This window comes from Microtus pennsylvanicus, chromosome 1, assembly GCF_037038515.1.
Source record: "Microtus pennsylvanicus isolate mMicPen1 chromosome 1, mMicPen1.hap1, whole genome shotgun sequence".
Lineage (NCBI taxonomy): Eukaryota > Metazoa > Chordata > Mammalia > Rodentia > Cricetidae > Microtus > Microtus pennsylvanicus.
The window spans coordinates 144,694,622-144,719,847 of record NC_134579.1 but is presented as its reverse complement, the minus strand read 5'-3'; the positions used below and the strand labels follow the sequence as shown (position 1 = coordinate 144,719,847).

Sequence of the window (25,226 nt, the reverse complement as noted above, 5' to 3'; positions counted from 1 at the left end):
TTTTGAGATGTGGTCTCAGTGAATTGCCCAGGCTGGTCTTGAACTCCAGATTCTACCTTCTCTGTCTCCCAAGTGCTGACTAATTACAGACCTTACAACATGCCCATCTTAAGGTAGTGGGTTTTAAACATCCTAAACATCTCTGTGGACATTGTTTGACAAACTTTTCCTGGGGAGGTGCAACACGGTTTACTCACCCCAGATGGGAGCCCATGACAGTACGGACACCACCAGAGTCCACGTTGGTGAACCAGTGAGTATTATTGTGGTCACTAATAGGAAAAGAGATGACTCAACGGCAGCTGCATCACCAAAGTCCACCCCAGCATGGGTGTCAGTTCTGGGAACCTGCAGCCAGCTCAGCATGTTGGCAAGTGTCCTCTCCAGGGGCCTCAGTTGGTCTAAACCTCTTCCAGGAGGCTCAGCCGGTCTGAGAGAGACTCTTTGCTGTTTCCTCAGAGGGAGGAAGAGGCCTGGTGGATCTGGGTGGCTTCAGGAACTGGGGTGTGGCTCGGTTGGGGAGGACTTCCTAGAATGTGCAGGGCTCTGAGTTCACCCTCAGCACCACAAGAAGACAGTGAAGTGTGGATGCGCTGACCTCCCGCGGATGAGTCAGCTGCTATGATCCACGATCATGAGTGTGCAGGGTCCAGAGCAGGGGAGACAGCCCTGCAATCTCTGTCCAGCCTGCAGGGAAGCTCCTTACAACAAAGTACACAACGCAAGACTGCTTCTGGAAACCCTTCCTCCCTTGTTTCTTTCAGACAGCTGAGAAAAGCAACCAACAGTGAGTTTTGGTAGACTGTGTCTTTGAACAAAGTGCCCTACTGAGCTGAGCTGACTGTATCTGCTTTGGGACACGGGTCCAGAACCTGATGCTACAGGGCCTGCAGCACTGGCTGCTTCCATTCCTAGGCCTCAGTTTCCCTCCTAGCTTTACTGCTCCTTCAAATTCAGCATCCTACTTCTTTTCTCTGCTCCATTCCAGCTGACTGCACTCTGCACTCGTGTGTGTCTGTGTGTGTGTGTGTGTGTGTGTGTGTGTGAGAGAGAGAGAGAGAGAGAGAGAGAGAGAGAGAGAGAGAGAGAGAGAGAGAGAGAGAGAGCGCTCAGTGACTGGTGTCAGGTATCTTTCTTGATTACTCTCCACTGTTTTGAGACAAGGTTTTTGGCCAGCCAATGAGCTCTGGGGATCAACCTGCCTTCAGCCCTAGCCCCAGCTTTGGAGTTGCTGTGGCTATGCTCAGCTTTCCTGTGGTTCTGAGGATCCAAACGCAGATTCTCCTGCCTGAGCAGAAGGCACTTTTCCAACTGAGGTGACTTCCAGACTCCATGCTATTGTTGTGGGAAGCTATGGACCTTTAAGGGTGGGACCTGGCCGACAGAAGTTTCTGGGTACAGGCCTTCAAAGGTTAGTCTCTCACTTCTGTCCAGTCTTGCTTCCTAGTCTGCAGCGATGAGATAAAATCCCCCATCCCTTAAGCAGCTTCTGTCTGGAACTGAGGTCATGGCAATGCAGAAGGAACTGCACAGCTGGGTTCCACCTCAGACTCCTGAGGCTGCATTTGTCACAAGTGGCTGGGGGTGGGGTGGAGGTTTCTGAAGCAGGGCCTGGATGAGCTCCCTAGGGGATGAAGAGGGACTCAGGGCAGGGAAGGGCCCTGTGCACCACCTGTGCAGGTTTCCATGAAGAGGCGTGTGACTAGAAGTCCAGCAGAGGCCCCGGGAACTATACCCAGCAGCAGGAGGGGCCGAGGGGGGGGGGGATGTTCAGGCGCAGCCCGTGGTCCCACATGAACATTAACACCCCCCACCACATCTCTACCCCAGAGAGTGGAAGAACGAACCTAGGGCAGCAGACTGAGGGGCCTTGCTAGAGCTGCTAGACTCTGAAATTCCCACAGGGACTCTGGAGGCAGCAGCAGCCTAACCTGCCCAGGGCCCCTCAGGGGTATGAATGCTGGGGACAGAAGCTCTCCCTGGACCACAGCTATGGATCTCCCCACTGGGAGGCAAAGGTTCAGATACAAAGTCAGCTTTATTCACACAGACATCCCACTGTCCCCCACCTGGGGTGCTCCCTGGAGCTCTGGATTACAGGTGCTGCCTGCGGTGTCTCAGCACCTCGGTGGGGGTGAAGAGGAAGTCCTCCCCGCACACCTGGCAGTGGTAGGGCCTCTGCAGGGCTGAGGTCTTCTGCGGTGGAGCAGGAGCAGCCTCCTCAGATCCTGTGGAGGAAAAGGGTGGCTATGGGTCCCACCCAACCCTGGTGCCAACATTTGGGGCACCCAGCCCCAGTCCCCCCTATGGACTGGTACTGTGGCAGATGTGACAGCAGCAAGCTGAGGCAGAGGTGGCTGTGCAACAAAGAAACCATTACAGCCACTGAAGAGAAAAGCAGAGGACAGGTAAAGGGAGGGTCAGGGTATTGGGCTGCTGGTCCCCAGGATCCACAATCCAGACACAGGCAGCAATACGTGATGGATAGTGGCTAAGGACAGCATCTCAACACAGGATCCTCGTACCCCTACATCCCCACCTCCTTCCCAGACTTGCCTGGATCATCCTTCGGGGCCTCGGGGCAGGTGTTCTCGTGAGCGATGCGCTCCAGGGGCGTGAAGGGCATGTGCAGGCCGCAGTGCGGGCAGGTCCAGAAGGAGCGCAGACAGTCACTGTACAGGTCGGTGTCGCTCTACAGCACAGCAGCAGAGCGAGGCGTCAGGACCCCTGCCTCACCAGCTGGGAGCCCTGGACCCTTCAGGGCTAAAACCCATTCCGAAATCTAGCCTAAGAGGGACTGTGGCGGTCGGGCACCTGGAGCTTCAACCACCCACCTCCGGAGCAGGAGGCTTCAGGAGGCAAGTGACCACACTCACCGTGAGGCAGTTATAGGTGAGAAACTCGGAGACAGCATAGCCCCCCTTGGTGGGGTGGGGGGACAGGGTAGAGTTTCCAAAGAGACCAGGCAGATTAGGGGCAGCTGTGATGGTTTGGGGTCCCACATAGAGGTTCTGGGCTTCTAGGCCAGTGAGCCGACGGAGGCTGTAGGGGACCTACAAAAGGAGACCAGAGACAGAGACAATGGGGTGGGCGCCCCGAGTCAGCTCTGCCTAAGGCCCTCCCTTAGACTTTGTGGGCATGGAACCACCAGGCCTAGGCTACTCATGACTTGCTTTCAGGCCTTTGTGACCCCAGTGGCCCCTCCAACTACCCTCCCCAGGCTCTCCTCTGCTCCTTCTTGCTGATGGAACCACAGCCAACGCCGAGTTACCGTGCCCCTTCTGTAAGGTATCTCAGGCTGGTTCCCCTTTTTCCAACTGCCTAGGCCTGTCCTCACCTCCAGGAAGTCAGCCTGGAGTCAGCCCTCCCCATGGACTCCCACGGGACAGGATCAGAAGCAGCTGTCCGTTCCCACCTAAGAGTGTGGTTTCAGTCCACCCGACCCACGTCTCCCTTTCTGTCCTCATCAGGGCACCTGAGACCACTCCACGTCCTTAGCTCATACCATGCATGCAGAAGGCGCCTATCATTTGTTCAATGAATCTCACAGGGTGGTGTCTAGCATGGCCTCAGGAGCCAACTACTAGTTCCTCCCTTTAGCCCTGTGACCTCGGGTACCACTTAGCCTCTTTAAATTGAAAGCCCTTAAATGAACCCCCACTAAGTGACAGCACCTTGGTCGCCATGAACTGCAGCAGCTCCCGGCTCAGAGCAGCTACCTCCTTGGGGCTAACCGCTGACGACTCCACCTCTTCCTCCTGCTCCAGCCTCTGTCGCTGGGCCTGGTGGGCCAGTTGCCGGTCCAAAGCACTTTCCCAGCGGGCACGGAGCCGCAGGGATGTTGCCAGGAGCCGGACGGCACTCTCACTATCTGTGAGCTGCAGCTCCAACCAACCGTCAGCCACCAGGCGGGAGCAGTCACCGTTGGTGTCAATGGACCGGCTGAACAGCAGGAGGGACTGAAAGAGACAAGAGTCAGGAGCCAGGAAACAGCAGTGCAGCTCGGGATGGCACCTCAGAGTGTCTACCGGGTTATCTTTCTGCCTACCCATCATTCACAGCCCATCCATTTGTTCTTTCCTTATCTGCCCATCCCCCACCCATCTACTCAGTATTAATCACCCAGCAATCCGGCAGGCTACTCTGCATGCTCTGGTGCTGCACACCCAATGCACAGCACAAAGTTGCCCCACCACCAGCCAACATTCAACTTGGAGAGACAAAGACAAAATCAAAGAGTAGAATGTCCTGGGAGTCTAAGAGTCATGGAATCTTAGCGGGGAAGGGAATGGATGCTATCAAAGGAAGTAGTATACTGATGACACCTGCTTTAATCCCAGTGCTTGGGAGGCTGAGGCAGGAGGATGGAAACTAGAAAGACCCCAGACACAGGCACGTGGGTCTCTGACACCAAGACAGAACCAGAACCACCTGTGCAGGGTTCGGTGGTGATATTTTGGGAACAACCCACAGGAAAGGCAGGACTGGCCATGGGTAGGTGGGCTGGAGGCTGGTGATGGTACCAAAGGGCTCAGCGGGTGATGCCCATTTGACATTCCACATCCTAAACAAGCAGTAAAAGGGGAGCGGACTGGGGTTCAGATCTCACCCTAAATGGCAAATGTCTCATTCCCACCATCCCACCGGCCACCATGCCACCCTTTTCTCCATAGTAGACAGGAGCCCTGGCTGCACAGTCTCCCATTGCATGTGAGCCCCATCTGGCTGGCACCCACAGCTTGAGGGAAAGTCCTCAGTGGAGGTCACGGGCCGCAGCCTCCTGAAGGCCCTGCACAGTTTCTTTCTTGTCTCCGGAAACAAAACGAGAGGGGTCTGAATAGTGGGGACATCCAATTGACAGGGGGATCTGCTGGGGTAGCTTGTGACCCTAGATATGTGGTTGCTACTCCCTCTGTGTGTGGCCCAGGTGGTGATGCGACCTCAGCTTCCTATGTGTGAAGTGAATGCCTAGACCACGGAGGTGACTGTGAGCAGGACTGGACTAGGCTTGGCTTCCCACAGCCACTACATCAGAACCTGTCCCTGCCTCCAGCCGTACAGCAGCACACTCCTGCCTTGGGGCCTTGGCCTCAGAGTATGACACGGTCTCTTCAGGACTGCGGCCAGTCAGCACGCCTCATCAGCTCCTACCACTCCTCCCCATCTCTATTTTTCTTGGTGATTTAAAACACACACACGCACGCACGCACATGCGCACGCACACACGCACACACACACACAATTTCAAACAGCCCAGGCCGGCTTCAAACTCATGAGTGTCCTACTAAGGTTACAGGCATTCGCCTGCATTCCCGTGTTCCCTTGAAGACATGACACAGGCTTCCCTGACCTGCGGGCCCAAGAGGGCAGAAGAGGGCCTGAGCCCTCAGTATGCCACTGGGTTCTGGGAACAGTGCTTGGCACCATCAGACACGCAACAAGTTACCATGGCATAGTCACAAATAATGACCCGCAGCCACAGCCCATGCCAGCAGCCAGCAAGGGCAAAGGGCAGCTCCTCCAAGCAACATTCAACCTGAGTCAGGCAGGAGGCCTACCTGGAGGGCGGGGATGCGGACGCAGTTCACCAGGTATGGTTTGTTGGTCTCCAGCAGGGAGACGAAGGCCAGGAGCTGGTGCTTGCAGTTCATTTGGTCCTTGCCATCTGAAAGGTGAAAGCAGCCAGCTCAGGCCCACCTGACTCCCAAGCTTGGGCTAGGGTGACTTTCGGGTTATTGTAAACACTCTGCCACAGTCTGTGAGCTCTGGGCTGCCTGACACTAAGGAACTGCTGTCCACCTGGATGAGGTCATCAGCACTGTCCTGACACAAACAGTCCTTGCTACTAAACGACATGAAGTCTGGCATGTGCTTTCAATCCTCTAGGTGGTATAGCTGCTTGCTGCCAAGCCTGACAACCCGAGTTCTATTCCCAGAACACACATGGTAGAAGGAGAACTGGCTCCCACAAACTCTGCATGCATGTAGTAACATGTGTGCCCTGAAACACACAAAGTAAAGAAATGCAAAAACATTACTTGTAAAAATACAATGCTCCAACAACAACTAAAAAGAAAAAACAAACACGATGCTCCAGCAGGAAGGTAACAAGGGGGGTACACAGAAGAAACAAGGCTGACGGAAGGTGACAGTTGTTGAGGCTGCCTGAGAGCACCCAGGGCTCATCCCTACCTTGTATAACTGGAAATTTTCAAAATGAAAAAGAAGGAGAGACGCTAAGGATGTAGCTGGGTGGGGCACTTGGCTCACTTATTTGAGGCTATGGACTCAATATCTTGTTGTGGACTATTTAACTATGCAAAAGTGTGTTGCATTGTTTATGCTATGGAATATGACTAGCTGTGTAAAGGTGTGTTACATTTGTGTACGCTGTGAAATATGACTTTAGCTGTGTACAGGTGTGTTACATTTGCTTCTGATGCATTGATGTAAGAATGTGTTACTTTTTATGCTGCATTTAATTATGAAAAAAAATGTGTTGCTGTTTCACCTTGCCTGCCTAAGGAACCTGATTGGTCTAATAAGAAGCTGAATGGCCAATAGCTAGGCAGAAGAGGAACAGACTGGATTGGTAGACAGAGAAAATTAAATAGGAGAAGAAATCGAGGCTTGAGTGGAGAGTGGAAAGAGAAAAGAGGAGGCGAGAACAAGGGAAAAAGAGCGGTATGTGCCCAGGGCCAGAGCCAGACAGCTGCCAGTCAGCCAGCCAGAAACAGCAGGAAAGTAAGATGTACAGAAAAGGAAGGAAGGAAGGAAGGAAGGAAGGAAGGAAGGAAGGAAGGAAGGAAGGAAGGAAGGAAGGAAGGAAGGAAGGAAGGAAAAGATAAAAGCCCCAAGGCAAAAAGTGGATAAAGAAAAACAAAATAAGAGCGAAGCTAAGGCTGTGAGCGTTCATAACTAATGAGATGTCTCTGTGTCATGATTTGGGATCTGGCTGGTGGCTCAAAAGAAAAAGCCTGTTACAATATCTAGTACCACAAAACAAGAAAAAGGAAGGCAGGAAGGAAGTGGAACTGGCAGAGGGGGCTGCAACCTGGTCATGGTGGTCAACAAAGTTGATTCTACTCTACACCCCGACACTCCTAAACCTTGTCACCCAAGGAGGGTGAGCTGGCTCCTGAGTTTGCAGTCAGGCTTCAGGGTGATGTGGGATTCCCCTCTGTATGCTGTTATGTTTTATTACCACTGGTTAATAAAGAAGCTGCTTTGGGCCTGCACAAAGCAGAAAGAGCTAGGCAGGGAAAACTAAACTGAATACTGAGAGAAAGAAGGCGGAGTCAAAGAGAAGCCATGTATCCTCCACCAGAGACAGACACACTAGAACCTTGCTGGTAAGTCACAGCCACATGGTGATACACAGATTAATAGAAATGGGTTAACAAAAGATTTAAGAGCTAGCTAGCAATACGCTTGAGTGATTGACAAAGCAGTGATTTAAATAATACAGTTCTGTGTGATTATTTCGTGTCTGGGCAGCCTCCCCACAACATCAGGGGACACAGTGCCAGCCTGGGGCTGGGCACCTGGGGCTGGGCGCCTGGGGCTCTGCCTGCATGTCTGCACAAAAGCTGGGGAGCGTCTCTCCTTAGGATCAAGCTGAGGCTGTGGCAGACTGACCATCACAGGGCCAACCGAGGTGCCATCGGCTGGATTCAGGCAGCAGCACAGAAGTTCAGCACTGTATGCTGCCCACAGCTACCTGGCAAGGCTTCTCCCCTCCCACAGCACAGCACAGACGGTGTGTCAGGAGCCCTGGAGAACACCCGAGTGAGCAACCTGAGCTTGCTGTGTCACCATCCCTCATGTGCCACCAGGGCCACTGTACCTTGACTCCCTTCACGGCCTGAGGTCTCCTGCCCCTGTGTGTGCAATACCTCAGGGCTGTTGGCGAAGACACAGGTGGGGTGCAGCACGGTGCCCTGCTTGGCCTGGGTATGGAAAATCTGAAGAGGCCAAAGACAAGCATTGAAACAGAGGCCACAGACCTGCTCCACACAGTGCCCAGTCCCCTTTTCTCCTCCCTTGGGACAAGTTCCCTCCTCCATGACTGTACTCAGACGCCTCCTCATCTATGATGTCCTCCAGACCCCTGCATCAGCTGGGTCTGATCCACTGCCTTGCCCTCCTCCAGCCCTGCCCCCTCTGGCTAGCGTGCAGAGCAGCTAGCAGCCCAAGGAAAAAGCCAAGGGTCCTTCTGTCACACAAAGCTCTTGGAACACAGAGGTGCTCAGGAAATGTTAAGTGACAGACTCAGGACAGAAGGGAAAAGAAACCACACCTGGTCCGAGTCCTTGCGGCCACTGTTGAATGCATCAGGCACAGCTAGCTGTGGGTAGAGGCCCCGCCCCAGCACCAGCTTGAGTAAAGCCAGCTGGTCGCGGGTCAGGTCCTGGGCTGAGCTGGCTGCTGCCTGCAGCTGCTCCAGGTTGTGCCGAAGCTTGAATTTTACATCCTGTAGAGACAAGGATTGGTGGTGGCCCCGGTGCCAGCTCTGGGGATGGGTGCACACACACACACACACACACACACACACACACACACACACAGGAAGGTGCTGTGCTAGGATGCACAGGTTGGAAGGGGTTATGGAAATCCTATGGGGTGAGAGCAAGGTAGACTCTTTAATCCCTTGGGGGTGGCTGTTTCTCCTGTGTTGTACACCCCTCTACGCCCCTGACCAAGTACCTAACTATCTCACCTGAATGTCAATGCTGTCAGCCCTCTGGGAAGCAGAGCCCTCATTGTCCTCATCACTGGAGCAGCCATCTTCCTGCAGCCGCAGGACCTTGCGCCTCCGTCCTCCACCCTCCTCATGCTGCCGCTTCAGCTGGTGCAGGGCCCGGCGCTCTCTGCGCTGCTGCAGCCGACTGTAGCTGTCCCCTGGCGCCACTACCTTGGCCCCACTTAGCAACCCATGATCCTCCAACAGCTCCTGTGGACAGGAAGGCCACAGGGGAGTGGGCACAGTTAGTGGGCTCTGGGCTGACATAGGCTCATAGAGTCAGTGTTTTCCCACTGCAAAATGAGGGTGATCCAGTTCCCCTGCAGAGCTGGATGGGAATCTTTTGCCCAAGTCTTGAGTTCTGTGCCCTGGAAAGGGCTGTTACTAGTTACCTTAGAACTGGTAACACAGCCCCAAAACTGCGCAAGCACAGGTGGTTCACTGGGACACCTGTTTGGGCACAAGTGTGATGGAGGAAGGTCATTGGCTAATAAAGGAACTGCCTTGGCCCATTTTATTGGTTAGGACATAGGTAGGTGGAGTAAACAGAACAGAATGCCGGGAGGAAGAGGAAGTGACTCGACAGCTCTCCTCTGGGGAGCAGACGCCTCAGAGACAGAGAGACACCATGCTCCCTGCTCCCGGGAAGACGCATGCAATGAAGAAAGCCGCCAGGTCAGACATGCTGAATCTTTCCCGGTAAGACCGGTGCTACAGTTTATTAGAGATGGGTTGATTGGGATATCAGAATTAGCCAGTAAGGGCTAGAGCTAATGGGCCAAGCAGTGATTAAAAGAATACAGTGTCCGTGTAATTATTTCGGGGCAAAAGCTAGCTGAGCAGGCGGCTGGGGTGTTGGGGATGCAGCCCCGCCGCTCCTTATTACTACACAAGTGGTTCACTTGGGACACCTGTTCAGGCACAGATGGTTCGCTGGGACACCTGGTCAGGCACAGGTAGTTCACAGTAGGGTCATAGCAGCTGCTCCCAGAGCTGCCTCCAGGTTCACTTGAGGTCTAGAGTGGGCCACACATCCTCTGATCCCAGAAGATTCCTCTCAGAGCCGAGTTGTACCTGAGAAACTGTCAGGAACACCAAATCTCAAGCCAGACATGACCATGCAAACCTGTAATACCAGCACACAAGAGGCTGAGGCAGAAGGATCATGGCCATGCATACCTGTAATACCAGCACTCAAGAGGCTGAGGCAGAAGGATCATGACTTTAAGGCCAGTCAAGGCTACATAACAAGGCCCTATGAAGAAAAGTGGGACTGGAGTTTCTGCTCAGTAATAGAGTATTTACCTAGCATGAGCAAGACCCTGGGTTCAAGATTTAACACCACAAAAATACAAAAAGAAAAGAAAAAATAAGAGCCAGGCAGTGGTGGCACACACCTTCAATACCAGCACTTGGGAAGCAGAGGCAAGTGGATCTCTGAGAGTTTGAGGCCAGGACAGCCAGAGCTGTTACATGGTGAAATCCTGCCTCGGGGGAAAAAAATCCCATCAACCTGGACCCTATTACTCCAGAATTCAGTGGGAGCTGGAAAGACCTGAGTCTCCCTTCACCCACACCCTGGCGACAGTTTCATCAACAGTCCTCAAAGGATGCCATCTCACGGGCCTGTTCCCCACTGTGTCTGAGAACATGGATGCTGTATGTGTGCACATGTGACTGTGCCTATGTCCTGACACACATCACATCAGCCTCTCACAGTGCCTAGGGGTAACAAGGGTAGAATCACAGCTCCAAAAGCTGCAGACATGGGGAGGGAATGACTGGGCCCAACATGGGGATCCTGGAAAGGTTTCTGAGCCCCAACTGGTGCCCCTGCAGTCAGGGTCATAGACGACCCCAGGAACGCCTGTTATGTCTACTCTACAGATGCCGTTGGACCACGGCAAAGCCCAGTGTATCTGAGTTTCCTGCCAGCAATGGAGAGACAGAAGCCACATGGGGTCCAAGTTCATGATGGAGAGCACTCATCTCCAGGGACCACAGTGACACCCTGCCCACACAGCCACACGCATGCCTGTCAGGCAGCCATCTAGTGAGCTATGTATATTTGCTCAGTGGGATTCGTGGAGGTTGCAAGATGGTCACTACTTTCACGTTCCAGTTTCCATGGGAAGCTAAGGCCCACCCAAGGGACAGCATGCCTGCAGCCACACTGTCAGAATGTGGCAGAGCTGGGACATGCTGCATGATGTTGGGCTCCAGACACACTGGCTGTCCTGTCACGTTACACAGTCCCCAGCACTCAGCCTGAGCTGAAGGTGCTCCCTGGGGCCAAGGGGGGCTTCCCCATCAGGATGCCACATGCAGTGGTCCATGCACCTTCCCAAGGAACCCTCTTCAAGGTCCACATTTTTCCACCGTCCTGCTTGTCTGCTTGGACAGTGACATTGTGAGGCCCTGGTCACCAAGAAGAGTCTGGTCCTCACCTTGAACTGGCGCCGCAGGTTGGCCATCTCGTACAGCCGATGCTCCTCCACACCCCGGTGGCGGCACCACTTGCGAGAGTTCCCACTCCGCTCAGACTTCACCTGGTTGAGGGGCAAACACCTCAGAGTCAGGGCCTGGTTAGCTTGAGGAGGGAGCCCCAGTACGGGGGGCCCTAAAGTAAGGACAGGCTGGGAGCCTCCCCCAGGACTCAGCCTCAGCACTGTACCCCCACAAGAGCACCCAGACAGCATGCTGGGTTAGGTGCCCCGAGTCATGACTCTGAACTGCCACTGATGAGAGCTCAGGAATGGTGGGCAGGCTATACAACGTCCCCCAGCAAGGCTGGTTTTTTTTTTCCCAGACAGGCTTTGGCAATCCCAAGCTCCCCATTGATCCTGGGCTGGACCCTGACTGTCCCTTGGCCCCAAGACATGAATGGCAGGGATAAGGAATTCCTTGGGTAGATCCAGGGCTCAGATACATGAGCTGTGTAGAATGACAGAGGCACCCAGCCCACCCAGGCCAGCCTCACCTGCACCCAGGCGTTGAAGACATTGAAGAGCGTGAAGGGGTCACCCTGGTCACTCTCCAGTGGCCGCCGGGCTGTGGCACAGTCCAGGCTGCTCTGGGCACTGCGGGTGAATGGTGACTGGACGCTGAGGGCAGCAGCAATGGTCAGCACAGGCTCTGCCAGGCTGAACATGGAACCCAGGATCAACATCTTCCCTGTGGGTGGCAGGGGCAGAGCTAAGCCTCCCAAACCCTAGGAAAGCAACCTTTCTACTCTGGGGGGACTCTGGGGCCCTGACTGAACCTCCTTTCCCCTTGCTCACAAAGAGCCTCAGGACCCAGATGGACAGATTCAAACCCACAAGCTGAGATCTGTGATCATGTAACCTTGGACAAGAGCCTCCATCGCCCCATCTCTCCGCTGGAGGTGACCAGCGTTTCTACCTCCTTAGGCCCACGGGGCCCTGTTGAGTGCTAGCCACAACTCTGAGCCACCTGTGTACTCCCACCAGCCCTCCCTGGCTTGTCCTTAGCTCTCTTTGGCCACAACTCTCCTCCCTGAGTGAGAACTGCACGTGGCCTGCCCTGTCTGCTCTGGTCTGCTCTGGTACCGACTGTACCTATAGCAGAATAAAACTGACCGCCATCATCATTTAGCTCAAGGACAAAGAGGAGATAGAAGTCAGAAGTAAAGGAAGAAAGGGGGGTTGAAGGAGAGCAGGGAAGGCCATGGGGAGAAAAGTGATGGGCACGGAACTCAGTGTGGTGGGAGCACTGTAGAAACCCACACCCGTAATCCAGGCCCATCAGGAGGAGCAGGGAATCCCCTGCCTCTGGAGACCTGTGTAGAGCTCAGGCTCTGACCGCCTGCCCCAACAAATGCCTACTGAGCCTCACTGTCCTCCAATATCTGTCACTGGCCCCACGGAACGAGAGGCACTGAAGCAAGGCTGTAGCTAGGCTAGGCAGGGCCCGGGCCTGCACGAGGTCTCTATCATTCACCTGTTTCGTGTCTGTGAAACAACACTGGGCTTCTAGGGACCGAGACCATCTGTCTTTCACTGTGGATACTTAGAACCAGTTCGTTGTGGGTCACCTGGGCCTCACGCCCTCAGCTCTGCGCAGGCTTGCTTTCCCCCAGGTATCACTTTGGGAGACGATGTGGAACATGAAGCCAAGCTCCACGGCTTCCCTGATGGCAGCTGTTCCACACCCTGGGGCACCATGTCGGTTCCCCAACTGAGCCTGCTTCCTCACCTATCCTAAAGAAGATCAGAGGAAATGGGGGAGCTGGGAGCTCCCCTGGCATGGCAAAAGCCCCAGGAACACCCTTTATCCCTCAGCTCTGATTCCTTTACTCTAGTCTGACTCCCTCTAGACAGACAACACTAGCCACCTGCTTAGGCACTGGAGACCTCAGAGACCACAGCACCCAGCCTCTCAGGGCTGCTTTGCTGGGGATGTGAAAGTTCGCCTCGGCCACAGATTTGGGCAGTGGTGAGTGGGTGGCCCTGCTGAGGTGGCAAAATATGGGCTGCGGTGGAAACAGAACATGGCGAGTCAGGAGAACTGAGGTACTGGAATGACTCAGAATGCGCAAGAGGAAGAGACAGCCTCCTTGACACATCCTGTGATAAAACAGGGCCGTCAGGACAGAGCAGGGGTAGGCTGTACAAACAAGAGGGACCCGCCTCGGGATGAGCGGGGCAAAAGGCCTACCTTTTCAGCAGCGCTTGCTCAATCAGGCACCCCCAGCATGAGCAGCACCTGCCACGGGTTAACTGCCCTAAGACAGCACATACTAACACGCGTGTCACTGGTCAGAGTTCATGAGCCTAATCCCTCAGGGCAAAGGCCCCTACTTGGTAACGGGTGGAAACAGGCTCGCTGTATCTGCTCCAGGTCACTGAAGACTTCAACAATGTGGAGCTGGAGGTAACACGGCTCCAGGGGGCCCCAGACTGAGCCCTTCTGACTCACCAGGCTTTCTGTTTACTTCCCGCCCCACAAACCAGTTCTCCTTAAACACTCCCTTCACCCAGCCTCTCGTGACCCCAAGCCAGACACAGCACCATCCACTGTCCCTGCCTGCCACAGCCACCTGGTGCCCTCCAAGGCAGTGCTGCTGTGTCCCCTCGGGAGCAGACCTGTCCTCCACCGGCTTCTACAATACTCCTGGCTCATGGCATTTAACCATGGAGCTAACACTGTGGCAGGAACACACACCTAGACTGGACACTGTTTTCCTTTTCTTAGCCTTCTAAGGCCTCTCCTCCCTGAACCTCATCTCCACTCTTCCCCTGCTAGCCACACAGGCTTCCTCCATCACACCCGAAGGTTCCCACCTCAGGACCTCTGCACATCTGTTCAATATGGCTGCCACTGGCCACATGTGGCTACTGAGCACTTGAGATGTGGCTTATCCAAACACGTGTGCTGGAGTAAAAAATGCACATTGGATTTCCAAGATTTACAGGAAGAAACAACATAAATACTGTAATAATTTTATACCAATTACATGTTGTAAGCATGTTTGGGGTATTTTTGTTTAAGCAAAATGAATTATCGAAAATGGATTCTCCCATCTCCCTTTGCTGAGTCTGAGGTTACACACGCTACTTCTAGCTGACGCTGGGAATGCACTGCCCTTTCCAGCCACACGGCTCACACCCTCACCTCCACGTCTCCGCCCACTGTCAGCCTCCCTTGAGTGACAGCGGGGCCTGACCGTCCCAACACCTCCTGCCCGTCTCCTGCTGTCACACCTGTGACATCAGGCCCCTGTGCACACTGCTCACTTTCCTGGTCTGTGTGTGTTGCGTCCACTGCACCCGCATGAATGAGCTGCTGGGAGGGAGTGCCCAGGGAAGGCCTGTACTTCCTATGGTCACTGAAAGGAGCAGCACCGTGAGCTCTGCTGGAGGGGTCCTTACCAATCACAACATCTACAGGCAGCTGGGCCAGCAGAGACCCAATGGGGGTGAGGGCCTCTGAGCTGTCCAGCGCCCCCTGGTCTCGGAGATACAGGATAGCGGTTTCCAGGCTGGCAGGTGGAGGGGGCTCAATGAAGGGGAAGGTCCGTGGATCCCCCACGCTCATACTCTTCATCTGAAATGAGAAGCAAATATCCTTGGGGGACCCAGGGGCCACTGTGGCTCAGGGACTACAGGGTGTCAAACTCATCAAACTCCAGAATGTCTAATGCTGAGGCCTATCTCCCTTACAAATCTACACGGAAGGAACTGCAACCCTCAGCTCTCACCCTCAGCCCTTGAGAGCCAGCAACTGACTTCCAGTGAACATGTGACTGCACTGAGCCCATCTGAAAACGTCCCTGGGACAAGGCACCCTGCAGCTGGAGCACCCTCCACACCCTCCGGGTGAGGGAAGCTGGGTAGACTCAAGCTACCAGGTTACTGGACTGCCCAGACTGCTCCTCAGCTGGGCAGGTAGCTCTGAGGGGACAGTGACACACCTGTGGCAGTGTGGGAGAATGTAACCAAACACCCCATCACCAGGCGCGTCCTGGCGTACAAGCCGAGCACCTCTCTGGAAAGCGGACGAAAGGCCGTGAGACAAGGGTTTGGAGCACCTGCCTGGACCATCTGGGCCTTGGAGATTCTGCCATCTACCTGCTCACCTACCAGCCCACCTTCCTCCCACCCTGGCCCGGTGCTGTCGAGAAGATCATCTAATGAGTAAACATGACAGTGTCATCCAATACTCAAGAGGCTGAGGCAGCAGGGTTCTGAGTTCAAGGCCAGCCTATGCTAGCGAGTGAGACCCTGCCTCAAAACACACACACACTGAAAAACTGAAATTTAAAAAGTAACCAAAAGTGAGGAGTGTGCCTTTTGCTTTAGATTTCCCACACTGCTCAGGCTAGTGCTTTTGAGGTTGTGTTTTAAGTTTGAGACAGGGTCTCCTTGTATAGCCTCCTAATCCAGCCTCCTAGATGCTGGGACTCCAGGCATGTACCATCGTCCCCGGTAAGCCACTGTCGCTTTAGCCGGCAGTGGATACATCACCAGTGGGTCAAGGGATCTGAGTTGTGTCACAACCAAAATCCCTTTAAAACCTGAGTCAGAACAGAGGATGCCAGAGTGTACGCCAGTAGGAAGGGCACTGACTTGTGCCACTTCCTGACACACCCGGGCAGCATGGGAACCAAGGCACACGTGCGGCTGCGTCACTTGCTCTCTTTCCTCTTTTTCGTTCACTCTTCAACAGTGAACCCAGGGCCTCACACGGGCTAGAATGTGTTCAATGTCTGGGCTCGAGGGCCAGCTCTCTCCACGTTTCATTTTACGACAGGAACTTACATCTTAGATCAGCCTGGCTTGAACTCACTATGTAGCCTAAGATGACCATGCTGGGTCTACTCGTGCCAGGCAGGTGCTGTCAGCTGAGCTGCAGCCTCGGTCCTGCTGCAACTCTGCACGCTCCTGCTCAGTGTCCTCTGTGCTGGAGTGACAGGCGCACAGAGACTCTGCTTCCCGGCCTTCCTAACGTGACTGGCAGGTGACTGAGCAGTGCTGGATTTTGTTGTTGTTGTTTTAGTTTTGGTTTTTCAGCACAGATTTTCACCATGTAGCCCTGGCTATACTGGAACTCACTTTGTAGACCAGGCTGACCTCAAACTCATAGAGATCTGCTGAGATTAAAGGTGTGTGTGGCCACACCCAGCTCTTCCAGGCTGGCCTTTAAGTTGCAGCTGTCCTCTTGCCTTTGCCTCCCGAATGCTGGAATGACAGGCCACCACTCATCTTCACCGGGCCTTTCACGGGAGAGGACCCTGGAGTGAGAACAGCCAGACATCGGATCTTGATACAAGACCTAGCACTGGGCCGGGTAGTGGTGGCACAAGCCTTTAATCCCAGTACTTGTGAGGCAGCGGCAGGCAGATCTCTGTGAGTAAAGGCCAGCCTGGTCTAAGTACTGACAAGCCACACACTCCCCACTAAGGAAAAAAAAAAGAAAAGAAAAAGAAGGAAAGAAAAAAGAAAGAAAGAAAAGCCTGGGCTACACAGCAAATTCCAGACCAGCCAGGAGTACAGAGATCCTGGCAAAAATAAGAGATGCCTGTTAGCCATCCCATCCCTGTCCAGAAACTAAACCACAGCTACCTTATGAAACAAAAGGTCGTGAGTTAAAAAGTGCTGTCAAAAGCCACTCTGTGCTGAGTTCTGCTTCCAGTCAAAGCCCTATCTGTGCCCTTGGAGTAATTCTCCAACCCTGACTGGGTCAAAACCCTCCCAACTCCTCCCTAGCAGCTGAGGTCAGGAGGCCTCACCTGAAGCACCAATGCGTCCAGGGCCACCCTGCGAATTTCCGGGACTGGGTATGGAGCGAAGGCATCGTAGTCAGACTCAGCATAGAGGCGGTAGCAGACACCTGGGCCTGTGCGGCCCGCTCGGCCCTTGCGCTGCTCGGCACTGGCCTGGCTGATCCAGAATTCCTGCAGCCGCTGCAGTTTGGCCTGAGGGTCGTAGCTCATCTCCTTCACCTTCCCTGGGTGAAGAGAAGGTGAGCGTGGTGCTGAGGACACTTGAGTGTGCACAACAGCACAGAGAAGTGCTAGACACCCGCTCAACTCCACACGTCACCCCACCACAGCCCTGAGAGAATATTCTGTTCACTTATGCGTTCATTTCCTCGTCTATGCCCTGCCAGCGGGTGGACAGAGTGTGCCTGGCACATACCAATCCCTAGCCTTTCAAGAGGTGGGACTGAAGGACGTGTGCTTCGGGTCACTGCGATGTGAAGGGGATTTGCTTCCTGGCCCTGAGCGAGCTGTCTTGCTGTGTCTATCACAGGCCCAAAGTAGCAGGGTCACCAGACCATCGACAGAAGCCATGAGCCAGGGCACATCTCTGCAGAAGCCATGAGGCAGGGTCTGTTAGGTAGAAGGGTGGCTAACACACACGCCCCCTTTTACCTTTTCTCTCTGATCTTTGCTCCTCCGGATGGTCATCACGCACACCCTGATTAAGTAAGCACCTACTATGCCCAGGCACAAGCACCCTCACAGGTTCTGGGGAGACAGTCGCAAGCAAACAAAAGCCCTGGTCTCCCAGGACCAAGTGCACTGCCACACAGCGCCCGCTGATTTTCCCACATTCTACGGCCTCAAAATCAAGAACATACCATGTCCAAACTGACGACATTTAAACAATATCTTCATGGCACATGATATTATGGGATGTTTTACCTACCATGCCACCACCAACTGCTAAGGTTCCTGGGCATTCACAGTGCACCAGGTGCCCACACACCAAAGAGGACCAACTCACTTTTCCTTGCAACTTAAGGATGGAGTCATTACTATTTCCATCTTACAGAAGGGTCAACGCTAAGAACCCAATGGCCAGCTCTGTCATTTCTTAGCCACTATGCCAGGCTGACTTTCCAGTGATGTCCCAGTGGGAGCACATGTATAAACAGAGTCACAGGCTTAAAATAGAGTTCTGGTCCCCACAATAATGGAAGAAGGGGAGATTGCTAGGTGTGAATGCTTGTGCAAGAGGACAGAGACAGATCTCAGCAGGGAGAGCAGCAAGTACAAAGGCCCTGGGGCAGACAGATGTGAGCTTGGAACATCCGAGGGACACTGAGGTGTTGCCTGGGCCCCACAGCTCAATACCACCTCCGCCCTGCAGTGGTCTGGGGCTCTGTGGTCACATCTGTGCCTCTCTCACTATGCCTACATTTCTCCCGGGTCCTCATGGTGGTGGTACATGGGCACTGAGCGCTGTCCTTACCAGAATCCACCACAAAACGAATCCCGTCGATGGTGACTGAGGTCTCAGCAATGTTGGTGGACAGGATGCACTTCCGTACTCCAGCTGGAGCCACGTCAAACACCTGGGGCAAGGGAGGAACTAACTCAGCCCTGATGGACCTGCTTGCTCAGTGGCCTTCTAGGTATTCCAGGAATACTTTACCCCAGCCTAAAACAGCCTCAGGACCTCCCTGGTGCCTCTACACTTCACCTGAGCCATCCGAGGCCTCCCTCCCTCAGCTCCCCAGACCCTGAACATCTTAAACTTTCCTTCTCCATCCCTAAGCCCTAGCCCTTTCCTTTAGTCCAGGCCCCTCCATCTCCACCGTCAGCCCACAAAGCTGCTCTCTGGCCTCCAGTCAAACACACTCTAGCCACCTCCCCCGCCCCCCCACCACACACATTGTTCAGAACTTTCCTATGGCTCCCCAGTGTACTTGTGACAAAGTCTGGGCACCACACTGAGTCTTCAAGGGCCTGGTGGTCCAGTCCCCCCACACACACACCTGTCAGTCCCATCTCTCCTGACTTCTTCAGGCTGTCACCCAAGTCCCTTTTGCAGAAGCCCTTCTCTTGGTGCTAGGCATAACGGCTAAGAGCAACAGCTATGGCCACATCCAGCCTGCCACATATCTTTGTAACTCAAAGAGAGAGCCTATGGCCTACAAACCTGAAAGCAAAACCCTCTGGCCTTTCATAGAAAACCTGCTGACTCCTGGTTAAGCTCTCCAGAGCCAAATATCCTGGATTTACAGGCTGCTTGGCCATTTGATGGCTGTAACCCCATACAAGCTCACTGACCTGGGGCCAGGGATATAGCCAGTGCTATGTGTAGCCACACTTGGTTCCTGACCTAGAGATTCCCGCCAGCCCTGTCTTGCAGGTTACATGTAGTACCTTGTCCTGGTCGGCCACAGAGAGAGCACTGTGCAGGGGCAACACCACCCAGCGCTGGGTGAGGCTGGCATAGGCTTGGGCAGCATCCAGCACTGTGCTGATCTCTGCCATGCCGCTGAGGAAGACAAGGAGGTCCCCCCTCTCCTCAGGGGGATACTTATTGTCAATGGCCTCCAGCACTCTCAGGAAAGGCCGTGGGTCCAGCTTCTCTGACTTGGATGCTGTCTGCTCTGCCTCCTGCGGCTGGTACACTACCTATGAGAGTCAGGACAGGAATACGCAATCATTCTAGAGCAGCAACGGGGAAGGGACCACGGGCTCACAGGGGGACACAGGTTGGCAGGTGGCACACTCCAGGTGAGTAACTTTTGTAGGAGACGGTGAGTATTAACTGAACAGCACATATGCTCTTACAGAACCATATTCTGAACAAGAAAAAGAGTTGGGCCTGTGAGGACCCCACCCAGCACATAAGGAAGCATCCTCAGTGGCATGCAGATCCATGAACTCCCAGCAACAACGAAGTCCTACCCGAGGGCTTGACTACGCAATGGCAACATCTGGACTGTGCCAACAGGGGGAAGGGAACACATCTGACACATACATGGAGGGAGGGATGCAGTTAAAGGTTCTATGATGACAGTCCCTGCCGTGAGAAAGAAAGGAGGAACCTGAGTGCCTGAAGGACCACACGGAGCAGAGCGCTCTTCCACCTGGAAGGGCTGGATGTCCTACAAGAAAAAATATGCTTTTCCCATAGCAGACCTCAGCAGGTCAGAACGCTCGGGGACCAGATGCTTTAATGAGGGGGCTGTCGGCTGCAGAGATGGCACAGGGTAGTGGGAAGCAGAGGCAGGGAAGCCAGGGCTCACCGTGATGGGGAAGAGTCTCCCAGGCACCTGCACCACCGGAGCATGGCTGAAGTAGCTGGAGAAGAGAGAGATGTTGATGGTGGCCGACATGAGAATGACCTTGAGGTCAGGCCGCCTGGGCAGCAGGCCACGCAGGACGCCGAGCAAGAAGTCATTGTGCAGGTGCCGCTCATGGACCTCGTCCACGATCAGGACCTGGTACTGGGGCAGGGTGGGCTCCCGCTGGATCTGGCGTAGGAGCAGCCCCACTGTCAAGAACACGATCTTGGTGGCTGCCGAGCGTGTGCTTTCAAAGCGGATCTGGTAGCCAACCTGGGGTGGGAGGGAGGAGGGTGTGAGGTCAGGAGAGAACACAACAGAGAGTTAGGGCACCAGAGCTCCTCCCTGCTCCACATGGGAGTCCGAGGTCAAGCCATGTCTGTGGGCTTGGGGTGGAATGACAGTTCTGCTATGAGGCCACTGACCTAGGCACACAGGGCCACCCTAGACACCAGATTTCCTCCCCCTGGATGCAGGAGACTGCGTGTGGTTTTGCTCGTGCAGTGTGTGGTGCACTTCCTGATAATGGAGAGTTACAGGCTAGGGAGGCAGCCCAGAGACAGAGCAACTGTTTGGCATGAATGAGACCCTAGTTCAACCCCCAGCACTCCCACAAAAAAGGCAAAACAAAACCCCAACTGTCTTTAATCAGAATTTTCTAATGGCTGCTAGGAAATAAGATGCTTCCATCTGTCTGGCTGTTAAGGTGCTAGACCAGGTAATGAATGCTAGCGCCTCTGTCATTTGGATACTGTACAAACTGGGCTGAAGTTAGATCATCTCTGGGTCAGTGCCTAAGTGATAACTTTAATGTACATCACCATGAGGACTATCAAATCATTCCCCAGTGTCTCAAGGGAAAACCTGAGACCCTGCTATGTCACTCACCTGGGAGCCATACTGACTGAGGCTCTCGAAGCCAACCCGCTTGGCCAGTGAGATGCAGGCAATTCTCCGAGGCTGAGTGCATGCCACATGGCTGAAGCCAGCAGCTAGTAAGTACTGGGGGACCTGAGTAGATTTGCCACAGCCCGTGTCTCCGGCCACCACCACCACCTGGTTTTCCTTGAGTGTCTGCAGGATGCGGTTCCCATATTGGGCAATGGGAAGAGCTGCCCGCTCACGCTGCAGTTTGGCGAGCCGCCCAAAAGCCTGCTTCTGCACAAAGTCCAGGTAGTGAAGCAGTGCCCGACGGAACTCAGACACTCTCTCGGGGGGCAGCAACCTGCCCGGCCCCTGACCACGCCGAGTGTCTGGGCCAAGGATGGAGAGGTTGATGCGGTAGCGTGGGTCGTAAGTGTGAGGTAGGTCAGCTAGAGCAGGGATGCTATGTGTGGGACGGCCAGGGTCCTTCTCCTGCTTCCTGGAGGCCTGGAGGTGCTGGAATCTCTGCAACCGTTCAAAGAAAGCCCAGAACTTCTGGCATTCCTCAGAACCACGACGGATGTAATCCTCATCACAGAAGAATGTGTCTTCCAAGAGGCGACGAGTCTCGGGACAGTTCCAGTCCCATTTCTCCAGGGCTTCTTCTTCCCTGGGAGCTCGATGGTGGTGGCGGTCCCGGCGATCCCTCTCGTCCCGTGTCCTGGGAGGAGGCATGGTCCCTACCACAGTGCTGTCACAAGTAGTCTGTGTTCTGCTCACTTAGACCAAGTAGTCTCACCTACACCCCATGTTCCATCTCCAGCAAGCAGGAACTGCTTCTCCTCAAAAAGCAAACTCCCTTTTCCTTGTATGAGAGCAAAGTGGATGGCAGGGTGGGTAGCCAGGGGCCTGGAGGAGCTGGGGACACACAAGGCACCTCATGACTTCTGCAATGATGTCTGAAGGGGACAAGGGTTCATCTTGGACTTCCAGGTCCTAGATGCTTAGTGGAGAAAAGAGAAGACATCCATTCACTTTTAGAACATCAACTAAATGCCGGGCAGTGGTAGTGCGCACCTTTAATCCCTGCACTTGGGAGGCAGAGGCAGGTGGATCTTGTGAGTCCAACGCCAGCCTTGTCTACAGAGCTAGTTCCAGGATAGCCAGGACTGTTACATAAAAGTCCTGTCTTGAAAATTCAAGAGAAAAAAAAAAGAAAGAAAAAAGAACATCAATTAAAAGCCTGCTATTCTTAAAGCACTAGACTAAGAAGGGGAGGTTATGAATGCCACCGCATGTAGGTCACATGGTCAATCAATAAGAGAATCTTGTGAGAAGGAAAAACAGAAATAAGGAAAATAGGGAACAGGCTTTTCATCTGGTGTCCGTTGGGCTTCACAACACTGAATGAAGCCCTCTGAAATTGAATTTCTTGAATTGAAACTGAATTTGAAATTGAAAGTACATGTCTATGGTACTAGGGATTGGTTTTGCCTGCCTGGCACAATGCCATCTTTTGTCTGGTAAGTTTTTAACTTCCTTCAGAGAACAGCCCCATCGCATCTACACAGCTCTGGTGGGTTGGGCAAATCACAAAGGCCTGACCAGCCATGGTACTTTCTCCCCCTTTAATCAGTGACTGGTCAGCATGGGCATGTGACCCTTTCAGGTCCCTGCTCTGGAATTTATACTTGGTTGCTAAGAGAAAGAACCTCTCCTTTTTAAACCTGTTCTACCTAGACAAGTTGGGATACACCTGAACCCATCCAGAGTAGCTCAGGGCGTCAGTCTTTCCCAGACATGTGCCTTAGACAATAACCTACATACAGACACAATGGGCACACACGGATGGCCACTGTAAGAGGGACAGGCAGATACCTGGGAACACTAGTGTTCAAGAGTTAGCTCCTGTCAGCCCTCTGCTTCTTGCCTAGGTAAGAAAATGCCTTCTTTCCCTGCAGTGCTGAGACGGAATCCAAAGCCTCACACATACTAGGCAAGTGCTCTACTACTGAGCTACACCACCATCCCACAAAGTGCCATTCTGTTTAAAGTCGGGATCTTGTTTTCTCTCAGTTGAAAAAATATCATAGTAAAGCTATATGGCTGTCTGTGCAATTGCCCTGGAACTCGCCCTGGAGATGTAAGCAGCCCTGGCTGTCCTGGAACTAGCTTTGTAGACCAGGTAGGTCTCTAACTCAAGGTGATCCGCCTGCCTCTGCCTTGCGAGTGCTGGGATTAAAGGCATGGGCCACCATGCCTGGCTCATTCTTCCTTCTTAAAAAGATTTCTCAGACCAGTGAGATGACTCAATGGGTAAAGGCATTTGCCAAAAAGTCCGGAACCTGAGTTTGAGTCTTGGAATCATATGGAATAAAAAAGCTCTATCTCTCTCCCACACAAACACAAATAATTTTTTTTAAAAAAAAAGACAGTGAAAAGGAGAGGATTCCTTTTAGGCGACGAACTACCTACACATGCTAGGCCCAACATCAGCATGCAACGCCTACCAAGGAGTCTTTTCTTCAAGCACTCATTCTTTTGATTTGGGTTTTGTTTGACATAGGGGTTCATGTAGCCCAGGCTGACCTTGAACTCTCTATACAGGTAAGGATGACTTTGAATTCATCCTGTCTCATCATCCAAGTTCTGGGACTGCAGATAAGCGCCATCGTGCCTAACTCTCATTCATTAACTTCTGGATACAAACTTGCCATTGTACGCCAGATTGGAATAAAACTCAGCCTCCAAAGTGACCGGATTACGGGTGTGCACTGGCACACCTGGCCCTTTAGGGTTTAGGTCTTCCATTTTCTTTATAAATTGGGCTCTAACCATCTCTTGATTCTTTGGACTCCTTCGAGGCTCATGTCCCTTTTTGGGTTTCTCTCACTCTCCATCGTCAGATGTCAGTCTTTCCCAGTCTGTCTTACTTCTTTTTCCTACCAGTACTAAGGTTACAGGCATGAGCAGCCCCCGCCCTCCAACTCAAAGCTTCACTCTTGCCCAGCAAGTGGTCACATAGTTTACTAAACCATCTTCCCAACTTTTTTTTTCCTCTTTTGCCTGTAACACAACTCTCTCTTACACAAACCTCCATTTGACTTTCTCCACCTTCTTCATTTTGTTTTAGTTTTTTTCTTAAGCTTCATTTATTTTTGTAGGCAAGAATCTTCCTATGTAGAGTGGGTTTGCCTTTAACTCACAATTCTCCTGCTTCAGCCTCCCGTGCTCAGATTCCACTCTTGATTCCTGACCCTCCGTTTATGTGTTCAATGCTCCACTCGATACTTTTATCTTCCAATGGTCTATTTTGTGTGTGTAGGCTCAATCGTGTATGCAGACATATACTTCACTTTCTCACAACAATAAGAAAACACCATTCTCACTCTATTTTCTTTTTTTTTTTTTTCTGGTTTTTCTCTGTATAGCTTTGGTGCCTATCCTGGAACTCGCTCTGTAGACCAGGCTGGCCTTGAACTCACAGAGATTCGCCTGACTCTGCCTCCCGAGTGCTGGGACTTAAGGCGTGCACCATCACCGCCCGGCCCCACTCTATTTTACTAAGATAAATGAACATCAGAAGAAATGTGAATTTGGGGTGCATTTCTTCCTTTTCGTCATTTTTCAGAACGACTCTCTAACTTGGGAGGGTTGTTCAAACTCCGTTTTCCCCTAAGTGTGGTTCTCATCACCACCCAGTCGTTCCTCCCAATCTGTCCCCGGCGCCCTTCAGAGCCGCTCTCCGAGGCACCCCATCACCCTGGGCCCCTTTTCCTCTCCAGTTCCCAGACTCTTGGTCTATCTGTGCCCCAGCTCCTCTCAGTTCCGGGCCTCTCAGTTCTCCAGCTTCTCACTCAGGACCGCGCACCGTCAGAGCTCCCTGGGCCCCGGCTTCCTGGAATATTCCTTCATTATACCGGGGGTCTTTTAGACCGACTCGCTCGGAACCAGCCCTACACAAGCCCCGCACAAGACACCGCCGCCGCCACGCAGTCGCCCCGCGCGCATGCCCCGCCCCTTACCTCAGACACAGCGGCGGACTCCTCAACTTCCGGTCCTGAGTGGTCTG

At 53.3% G+C, this 25,226-nt stretch overlaps 1 protein-coding gene across 2 annotated transcripts; it reads right to left on the bottom strand.

Annotated features, from left to right (window-relative positions):
* Nucleotides 1–2,019: 2,019 nt before the first annotated feature.
* Nucleotides 2,020–25,226, bottom strand: Dhx34 (DExH-box helicase 34). 2 transcript variants are annotated; one of them, XM_075991390.1, is made up of 17 exons: nt 25,180–25,226; nt 21,179–22,157; nt 20,252–20,563; nt 19,380–19,634; nt 18,463–18,565; nt 16,995–17,212; nt 14,635–14,809; nt 11,724–11,917; nt 11,191–11,292; nt 8,720–8,953; nt 8,300–8,473; nt 7,847–7,964; nt 5,559–5,665; nt 3,675–3,959; nt 2,877–3,053; nt 2,557–2,692; nt 2,020–2,228 (listed from the first exon to the last, which is right to left on the bottom strand). In XM_075991390.1, exons 2-17 carry the CDS (start codon nt 21,887–21,889, stop codon nt 2,095–2,097), a joined length of 3,435 nt encoding a protein of 1,144 aa, XP_075847505.1. In that variant the 5' UTR covers nt 21,890–22,157; nt 25,180–25,226; the 3' UTR covers nt 2,020–2,094. The 2 variants fall into 2 exon arrangements, with proteins under 2 accessions (XP_075847505.1, XP_075847512.1); XM_075991397.1 differs by lacking the exon at nt 25,180–25,226 and adding an exon at nt 25,026–25,173.

Coding starts and splice junctions, on each gene's coding strand:
- Dhx34 (XM_075991390.1), bottom strand. CDS start 21,889: ATGCCTCCTCCCAGGACACGGGACGAGAGGGATCGCCGGGACCGCCAC. Junction 2,693..2,876: donor TCACCTATAACTGCCTCACG/GTGAGTGTGGTC, acceptor GCTGTGCTGTAG/AGCGACACCGACCTGTACAG. Junction 2,229..2,556: donor GGCCCCGAAGGATGATCCAG/GCAAGTCTGGGA, acceptor TTTCCTCCACAG/GATCTGAGGAGGCTGCTCCT.